Here is a 10503-nt window from a genome sequence, read left to right as displayed (position 1 = left end):
CCCCCCCCCAAATCTGGGAGGCATCTGTGGTCACCGTGGAACCGGAGGCGAAGGCAAGAAGGGCTTTCCCGTATTGAGGTTGTCAGTGTGAAGCCACCAACTGAGATCCTGTTTGCACCTGTCTGTGAGTAGAATAGGGTGAGAAAGTGGAAGACGTTGAAGAGACCACTGGGCAAAGAGTAGCCACTGAAGGAGCCTCATATGTAACCTTGCCAGGGGGACTAACATAATCGTAGCAGCCATTGTCCCCAACAATTGGAGGACCAATCTTGCCTTCACTCTTCTCAGAGGGAGCAAGGCGTAAACCTGTTGTTGTAGGACTCTGATTCTTTCCTGTGGTAGAAATGCCCACATGAGGATGGTGTCTAATTTGGCGCCTATAAAAGTGACAAGCTGCGAGGGCAACACGGCAGATTTTTCCCAGTTCAAGGTGATGCCCAACTGCTGACATAGGTTGATAGTAGCGTCTCTGGTCTGAAGTAGCAGATGCCTGGTGGTGACTGTAAGGAGCCAGTCGTCCAGGTATGGAAACACTTGGAATCCTTGACGTCTCAAGTGAGCAGTCACCACTGCCATGCATTTGGTAAACACCCTGGGGGCTGTGGTGAGACCAAAGGGCAGGGCTTGAAATTGAAAGTGACTGTCTCCCAGCTGGAAGCGTAGGTGACTTCTGGATGCCCTGTCCATCTTTATGTGGTAGTAAGCATCCTTGAGGTCGATGGAGCACATCCACACTTCTTTTTCCAATAATGGGAGAATAGACTGCAATGTGACCATTCAGAACTTGGACTTTTGCACATGGGTGTTCAATCGGCTGAGATCCAAAATCGGTCTCAGGTCCCCTGTCCTTTTCAGCACCAAAAAGAATCTGGAGTAAGTCCCTAATCCGAGGGGACATGCTAGATGGCTCCTTTTTCTAGCAGCTTTGAAACTTCTGAAGCTGCGGAATCCCTTTGACTGGGTGGAACATCTGGGATTTTCTTGATTGGAGGGGGATTTGACGAGAAGGAAATGACATATCCTCCAGAAATTATTCATAGAACCCATTAGTCCTGGGTGATATCTTGCCAGGCCTCCGGGTATAATGAGATTCGACCCCCGACTGGCACTGGAAACGCACAGTCGGGCCTCCCATCAGGAGTGGCAGTAAGGAGAACCACGAAAGAAATAGTGGTCTGCCGAGTTGCGAGGGCCTCCTCTGCCCATAGGGCGGCGTCTACCTGAATTACCACCCCCTCCCCTGTCTCTGGAGGGGGGCTCACCTTGTGCACCAGGAAAAAGCCTCTGTGATTTCGTGAACCACATCTTTTCACCCCTCTGGGCCTTGGGATAAGGTCTAGAGGGAAGGGAAAAACGGACTCCTATGGCAGACAGAGGTTTTCCCTCTTGCTCGCACCTAGTGAGAGTGTCTTCCACCTTGGTTCCGAACAAAGAGGAACCATCAAACGGGGCGTCGGTGAATGAAGACTTGAAGGCCTCCGCAAAATGACAAAGGCGCATCCAGACCTGTCTCCTAAGAGCGCCTCCTGAACTTGCTGTCCTACTCGCTCCCTCGGCTGTGTGGGAGATCAGCCTCATGGAGTTTCCAAAAGAATTGAGGGAAGACATCTGAGCGTTGACCTTCTGAGCCAGCGCATCAGAAACGTTACCCGTTAGAGTATCTCCAAGCTCCTTTAGGAGATCTCTCTGGAGCCATGTAAAGTGTGATAAGTAATTCAGTGACCACAAAGTAAAGGCCGCTGAAGAAAACGTACGCTTCCCGTACTGGTCCATAGTCCTAGACTCCTTGTTAGGGGGATGGACAGTGGAAGAAGTCTCAGCTAATTCCTTCTGGGTGGCCACTGTCACCACCATGTCATCCACAGGGACTCCCTTAGATAGAAATTCCTTATCAGAAGGGGCACACAAAAATTTATTGGGTCTCCTGGGGACTGGTTCTACAGAGTCAGGGGTTTTCCCCACCCTTCGACAAACCAGATCCAGAAGCTTGTCGAAGGGTGGAGACACCCAGGAGGTGGAGGGCTGAGCACCAAAGGCCTTCAGGAACACCGACTCCTCTTCGGAGGGGGCTTTGGATGGCCAGTCATCTCTTTGCTTCAAAATCTCTAGGATGTCAGGGAAAGAAACATCCTCAGAGGATGACTTATGGGACCCCTCCGATTCCTCGAGGTCAGTGTCTGATGTGAGAGACTCATCTTGGGAATCTATGTGCTTCCTCTTGCACGTTCTCTTTCTGGGTGGCTTCTCAGGCAAAAACTCTGAGGGGCCCTCAGAAATATGGGGACCACTCATGGGGGTACCCTGAGGCCTTGGGGCTCCAATGTCCAGAGATCGATGGCGATCAGAGACCTGCACCGGTACTGTAGGGGACAGAGTGACTGAACCGTATGATGCCGCTGATGACCTGGCCAGCGCGCTCCACATGGCCTCAACAGCTGGTCCTCCTGGATCCAAAGATCGACCAGCCTCCGAAGCAGAGACAGGAGTCAGGCTTCCCTGCGCCGAAGCACCGAGAGGGAGGCTAGGAGCCGAGAGGTGTCCCGAAGCCTCTCCCTCGGGTTCGACCAATGAATCCTGAGTCCTGAACCCCGTGGATGGCGCCAATGGGGATGGAGCTAACGTCAGAACCGATAAGCCAGGAGGGGCTGTCGGAACCGATCTAGGGACATCACACGGAACCGAGCGCTCCGGCTCCGAAAGCTGAGATGCGCTCGGAGGAGGAAGTATCGATGTAGGTTGAGGGACTGGCTCCGTAGCCAACTGGGTCGGAGCTGAAAATTTTGCAGGTACCAGTGACTGAAGAAGTCTCTGCACCACTCTATCGACGTCCACACCTGATAAGGTCCTGGAGGATTTGGAGGATAGGGAAGGAGATCGAGACCTCCTCTCTGAAGGAGACCTGCGAGGAGGAGATACCGGTCTAATGCTAGATGACCGGCTCCGAACACATTCCAAGAAAATTGGAGCCGAAGCAGGTTCCATAACCACTGACACTTCCTGCGGCCCCAAGGACAATGGAGCCGAGGATGTCATTGAAGATTTTGCTGTTTTCTTCGGCGGCTCCGAGGATACTGATGGAGCTGGGGATCGCTTTTTAGCCTTGGAAGATTTACTTTTGATGGAGAAGCTTTAAAGCTGGATGCACTCTCCAAATCCTCCTCAAAGGAGGGTTTCAGAAGTCCCTACAAAATCAATTTGTTCTTCCTTTCCTGAAGAACACGCGGGCTAAAGACATGACAAAAACTACACAATTCCTGGAGGTGAACCACTCCCAGACAGTACACACAAACAGAGTGTCCATCAGTGATGGACATCTTATAACTGCACTTGGAGCACTTCCTAAAGCCCGAGGGCTTATGCTCCTTAGTATCTTTAGACATAGTTACCACAAACACCAAGTAACTAACTCAAAACTAGACCAACGGTCAAACAGCCACAAGCGCGGGAACAATACAAACAAACAGTACACCACAAAGACCCTCTAACTGAAACGGGCCTAGCTCATTGTTAACAGCTAGTGGGATACCACAAGAACACGCTATAAGAAAAAAAACAACTTTTCTACAACACAGTCAAGAAACACACACAAATAGCTTTGAAAATAGCTATTTTTTTTGCAAAAATCTTATCTGTTATGAAGAAGAAAAGGTACTTAGCCACAGCCAAGAGCAAGACCACGTCCGAGCTACACGAGCGGCAAATAAGATCTGGGGATAGAGAGCAGTGCAGCATGGGATACCATCTTAGCCCAGCCAATAGAAAGACTTCGAGCTAAAAGTATGGCTGAGTCGGAGCCGACATTCGGCTCTGAACCCACGGGTAAGAATGTAGGTGAGATTGGACTACATAACATCATTTTTAATAAAAAGGTAAATGGGTAAGTGCTTTTATCCATACATATCAAATGCTCAAACTAGACTTCATCAGACCTAGGTCTGGAGGCTTGAAGAAGAAGCTTCAAAGCCGACTGGCCATCAAATACCCTGATGTCCTACATCTTCTATACTGCAATTTATGGCTGCCACTTTAATCTTTTAGTTCATTCCAAATGTATGGACTTACAGCCTGAGTTTAACTGAAATGGGGTCTTTATCCCAAACTTGTGAATGTTTGAGACGTGAATTTGTCCCTTTTCACAAGATGCATCTGCCCATTAACAGTATACAAACCTGATGGTGTGGTGCCAAATGCCAGAATACTGCATTTTTTGACACTGAAGGCTAGGTCTTTTTTTTTTTTTTTTGCTGCACCACTGTGTAATCCTAAGTGCTGTCTGAAAGAAGGTAGTTTCAGTGAGGTTAAGGACAATACTCCCAAATCATTTGCATATTTGATGAGTCAGTTATGGTGGCAAAAAGGAGTAGCCTCCAGGGCAGAGCATTGAAGGACTGCACTGGTGACAGGGATGGTAAAGGACAGGATACTTCTTATACTTACCTGTTGTGTATGACTAGATAGCCAACTGTGGATCCAAGATATTACAGCTTCATTTAGTGTTAGATCCTTGAGATTATGCATGACTCCATCATGGGCAGTATAGTACTAAGCACTTTAATCAAATCGCGGTAAGCCACATGGACAGGCAAACCTTCATCCACAGCATCAACAGCAGTTATATTCCTCAAAACCTTTATGAGGTTAATCATACAAGATCTAGCTTTGGTCATACAAAAATAAGGCACCTGTAAAAAGCATTGTCACTGTCAAGGAACTTAATTTAAAATACAGCTTTCATTTCTCCATAAAAAGGAACTAGCTCTTCAGCAGGCAGAAAAATCCAACCAGTTAATGAAACTATAAGAAAAATCTGAAACTGTTACTCAGAAGCTTAGCTTTAGTGGCACACATCGTGCAGCTGCCCTGGGTACGAAATGTTTGGGGGCACAATAGGGAGATGCCAATCAATTAGTACTGCAGCACCTGCAGTCATTTATGTACCAGCATTTCTAAATGCCTATACACAAATATACTTCAGCCAATGTTTTTGCCTGGTAGATTGCAGCAAGCGGTTTGCTTGTGTGTGTATGTGTGTACGTCTGTGTGTTTTTAAGTTATATCAGCTGAGTGGTGCAGATGAAGAATAATTATTTATTTAATTATTTTGCTCTACAGCTACTTAGATCTACGGGATGCAGGTAAGGAAGAAAGGGAATGAACCTGGCATGGAGCACTAGATTAGAGGAACAAACTTTTTTTTTTTGCTGTATGTGTTGAAGCTGTGGGAGCACCAGATCAGAGAATGGCACTGGGAGCTATTAAGCCAGTTATGTTTTATATTTATCATATGAACTTTGTTAACCAGGTTAGTCCCACATGACAAGTGGCCCCTTTTCTGGGGACACCCATGGTGCTATTAATACTACTTGAGAAAACTAGACCAGGGCATTGGAGATTTCCCCCTACACTCTTCGATAATTGCCTTGGGATCTTTTACACAAACCTGACCTAGCACCAACTTTAACAGAATGGACACCAGCTTAATGTCTCATCTGAAAGATGGCACACTCAGGAGTGCATTACTTCCAAAATGCTACACTGCAGTGTCAACAATTTGAAAATTAATGCAATCACCTTGAGTGGCCATAGAAGCCACAGCCTTCTAATACTCCACCTCTGCAGGGTGTGCTACCTGTTTTGCCATAGACACTATAACCACTGTTACTAGATGGAAAAGTACCAAAATATAAAAGCAATCCTTTCACGTAAACAGTATTTTTATAACATTTGTCATATTGAGGCTCATAAAACTGAAACATTACATGAGAAGTATACCAATAACTATAACTATTTAGTACACACCATCATCTTCACTCCGCTCTCCAAAACACTCCACTGACTCTGAGAGAGAAGCAAGAGAAGTCCGTCGGGAGGAAGCAGCTGAAGCTATGCTAGGAGGTTTACTGCCAGGAAGTCGGTTTATCCAGTGTTCACAAAGCGATGAACTTGTAGAGCCTATGAGTTTCAAATGGACAGAAAAATGTGTTAATCTCCTAGTTAAACAGCATCCACACTGTACTAGCAAACATTATTTTGCTTTCTTCAATCAGCTGCTGTTTGCATTCAGCCTTATATCAGTAGTGTTGTTACACCCTACTCTATGCTTAAGTCCAGTAACAGTAACAAGAGGCACTACAGTGACTGCCAAAATCTCATGCACACACTGAAAGGTGTGGGGAACAGGCTGTTTGTTAACAGTAAAGTGCTACAAATTGGTAACATACCAAATGTGTTCCCATCCCTCTGTTATTCTATCCATTAAAGGATGTCCTCCTCCTTTCTCTTTCCCCACCTTCATTTCCATCTACGGTAACTGTTCCTTCCATGCCACCTTTCATCCTCCTGTATATATCTAACTGTACTCACTCTACATACTGAATATATGCTACATTTCCAACCAGCTATGTTAACTCATCTTACATTTTAAACAACAGTTATTTTTGTAGTCACAGTGTTGACAGCTTGCTTGTTCTTTGTTCTGCACTATCCATTACTATGCATGCATTAATTTCAAGATGTCATCTTTGTTACCTTCTGCATATTGTATTCTTCCTAGCTGAGCCAGAAATTGTTCCATTTGGATCAGTGTTCTAACCTAATTAACAAATGAATGATAAATAAGAGGATGTTCTATGTGAGTGCTCCAAGGCTTGCTAAAAGTGCCAAGGGATTTGATGTCTACATGATATCATCTTGTTAGTCAATGGACTTTAATCAAATTACCAGGACTGCAGCACTGTGATGCAGCTTTTGCTGGTGCTGTCTCCTAGACCTTGGTGCTCTGTTTCAGTTTGTGGCTGCGGTGATGTCTGGTAAGTCTGTATGTCCTTCCTGTCTTAGTGGGTTTTCACCAGGGGTTTCACTTTACTTCAGACCTTTTGTAGGGGCATCATTGAAAGTGTCCTGACCAACAGCATTGCAGTCTGGTATGGGAGCTGTAACAATCAGGATTGGAAGGCTCTCAAGACAGTTGTAAGGTCGGCAGAAAGAATCACTGGCACCTCCCTTACACCTCTGGAGGATCTACACAAATGCTGGTGCATCGACAGGGCCAAAAAGATTTCCAGTGATCCAACGCATCCTGCCAATGGTCTGTACACTCACCTGTCCTCAGGCAGGAGATACAGAAGCCCGCACTGTAAGACCACCAGACCAAAAAACAGTTTCTTTCCACTCTCCATTAGACTGTTGAACTCTTGGGAAAAATGAACCATGATGTCTGTTACATAACTAGCCTATCAATGGGCTTATTTTATGGATGTGCAATAACTAAGTGCAATACTAAGGTAGCTCGCCTGCACACTGCAATAATTCAGTCTATTCATAGATATGCTGCTATTGTTTCAATTTTACTTTGACAATATTACCTTTATATTGTTCCTTGTCTTAGTTGTCTCGTGTTCTGGGATGGGTGTGGGTCACTGCTGTCCTACTTTACTTACAAATTACTACTTATTAAAATTCTACTGTGATATTTTATTAATTTTTCTCTGTCTATATGTGCAACTGTTTCCTGCATTGAGAATGAAGCATTGTAATTTCGTTCAACTACACTGCTGTGTAGTTCTGAAAGATAATAAAGTTTTCTTTGACTTTGACACTTTCCTCCCACATTACAAAGACATTCTGTATGTGAAGTAATGAATGCCCAAATTGCCCATGGACATATGCGTGCTGTGTGAGTGAGCAAATGTGGGAACATTATGGGATGAACTGGTGTCCTCTCCAGGATTAGCTTTCTGCTTAATATCAACAGGGTGCCAGGGTAGGCTCTGGCTCAGGCTCCCCATGACCCTGAATAGGGTAAAGCAGGAATGGGAAAATAAAGCATGGATAGTTAATATGGGAACTATACCAAGATGTTTATCCTGCTTCTTTCTTTTTTCTTCTGCAAGCTCTACAAGATGTCAGTAGTGAAAAAGAGCAACAATGTGTATGATGCTGTTAATGAGATTACCCCAGAAGCCCTACATTTGATTCCTCTGGTCTCCATTTGATAACGTAACTGGTCAGTATTGCAAGGTTGACCCTGAAGAAAGGTACTTGTGCTAATGATTTTACTTGGTTAACAAATAAATAAAATAATTAAAAAAACAACATAGTAAGGCATTTTAATGCATTATCCCTTTCAAATAAATAAATAACTGCTGCAAAAAGCATTTCTAGAATAAACAATCTATATGTTAGCTGCAATATTCCTGATCGCTGTCAGCCTTTCATAACCTACTGTCATCTGCATATCAAACTCATACAGTCCAACATAGTCCCTCCATGTACTAGCAAACCAGGGCAATTTTAAGATTTCATCTACCAAACAATTCAAATCATTGGTAGCTATATTATTTTAAAAATGAAATTCTTTTCCAAAGACTGGCAAAGTGATTACTTCACTATTTACTTAGAGTTTGCATGTTCTTCCTAGGTTTCTTCCTGTTGCTTGGGCTGAATGACTGATCTTAACAAATGCTGTATGCAGTCTTTCCCACTATAGTTGAGCTGAAAAAGTTCTACATGGATCAGATCAATCAGCAAATTAAGATGAAAACAAGTGAAATATATTTTTCATGGAATATCTAAAAGAATTGTAAATGTCAAAGCTCAACATATTTGTTAGGCTAGTCCTCCAGAGACCTGGAATCAATACATAACTCTGTAGCTTTATACAGACAGAATGGACATCAACTGTTGCATCAGTTTAAGTAGAACGATGAACACTTTTCAGACGTTTACATTCCAGATACATTCTCATTATCACCTGAAAAGCTTTTTTGTTTCAAACACATTATGTGGGTCACACCGTAAGTAAAAAATTAATGCAGTTATTCAAATTACTATCAACCATTAAGCATAAAATAACTATTCTTCAGAAGATTTTCAAATCTCTAAAACTGTCCATTGCTTTTAATACCCTGCGACCATTCCACCCCAACCTTAGATTGAAATACCCCCTACTGCCTTGTCCATGCTTCTCTTGGTTTGAGGATGATTCAACTAAAATTGCCCAGTTTAGTAACTATAATATACTCTTTAATGGGCAACACAAGACAGAAATTGTTAATAACTGCATAGTCTTTGGTACTACCAGTTCTTATTAACAGCCATAAAAATGGAAAACAAACTTGAGCAAATAATATACAGAGTGGCTAAGTACAGACTTCAGGTCACGTCTTTATTTCAGTGCTGGAAATATGCCTACTTCCCATTAAAATCAAAATAATAACTAAAATTGTATGAGAATTACAATGATTTATCTCAAAATGATACAGAAAAGAACCAAAAAAATGCTGACTGGACAAAGAACGGAGATGATTTCAACACTGATACAGTTCCTGATCACTATTTCACTTAGGATCCTAGACAAACATTAACTAGGTTAGGACATCAGAATCAAGACTATATCAACCATGTATAACACTAGCACAAATCCTAGATGACAAAAGGATGCAACACAGATGACATACAAAAGGACTGCGAGATAAAGCATTTAACAATAATTACTACGGATTACAAAACAAATGTCAAGCATTCAAAGGCGCTTTAAATATAATTTTCAATCTCAGCAAATCTGTAACTGCAGAGTAACTTAATTCAGCCTGCCTGTTTAATTTTTACAATCAATATGTGCACCAGTGTATTCAAACATTTGCATATCGTCTCTTTGTCTTAACCCTTCATCAATCTCCTTTATTACTTTCACCAGGACTGAGCACCTTCAATATTAACCTTAGCATCAGGTTATGCTTTAGTGCTCATTACTCCCTTTCCATGACCATACATTTTTGTGTATGTATGACATTGCTCACTGCATTAATATAAAATTGTTGTTTCCCTTCTTCCTTCCCTAATGTACTTCATTTACATTAGTTTGTGTTTTGTTTTGTTATGTTGTATCATTTTGTACACCTTGCATCACAGACTCTGGAAAAAGAGAACTTATTTGACAAATTAGACTACAAGCGAGAAAAAAAACGGGACTGAACAATGCAGAATCACTCATACCAGTGCTGAATCTAAGGAATATTCAGCACTAGCACTGTCCACCTAGGCTCTCCACCACTTCGAAGAGGACCACCAATACTACTTTCTATTTTCTGACCTGTTTTCACTGATTCGGACAACATTATGGACTGCTCTACCTCCCACTGGACTTTAATACACCTGTACCTGTTTTTACCGATTACTGTTTTTTACTGTATCCATCTAGAGTTTCTGAGTTTGTAGTTTTTACAGTTTTGTCTTTATTGTAATTGTTATAGTAGTCTTCATTTTTTTTTTTTATCATTGTTAGTTTAATGAATCTACTTTGGGTCATACTGATGAAGAATTATTTCAAAAAGCACAACCTAACAGTTATAGTAAAGCTTACTACAGTGCTACTAACCCCCCTCCAAATCATAAGTTTGGGGTAATGTGCATATTTCCCATGGTGCCTCAGTCACAAGAGGTTTTAGGTACTACACATTAGAATTTTTAGCTTTACAAAAGTTTTCTACCAAGTGGTTATCC

At 42.7% G+C, this 10503-nt stretch overlaps 1 protein-coding gene across 1 annotated transcript in view; it reads right to left on the bottom strand.

Moving 5' to 3' along the window:
- The window catches only part of USP31 (ubiquitin specific peptidase 31), a 2233792-nt gene that overhangs the window by 40502 nt on the left and 2182787 nt on the right, over positions 1-10503 (bottom strand). Inside the window, exon 15 of the mRNA XM_044089819.1 lies at positions 5800-5952. Within this exon, the coding sequence (XP_043945754.1) occupies positions 5800-5952 (153 nt within the window). The remainder of the gene's footprint in view (positions 1-5799; positions 5953-10503) is intronic.

This window comes from Protopterus annectens, chromosome 12.part0 (assembly GCF_019279795.1).
Source record: "Protopterus annectens isolate FY-2018-M chromosome 12.part0, PAN1.0, whole genome shotgun sequence".
Lineage (NCBI taxonomy): Eukaryota > Metazoa > Chordata > Ceratodontiformes > Protopteridae > Protopterus > Protopterus annectens.
The sequence above is the reverse complement of the archived record's forward strand: the minus strand, read 5'-3'. Positions and strand labels throughout refer to the sequence as shown.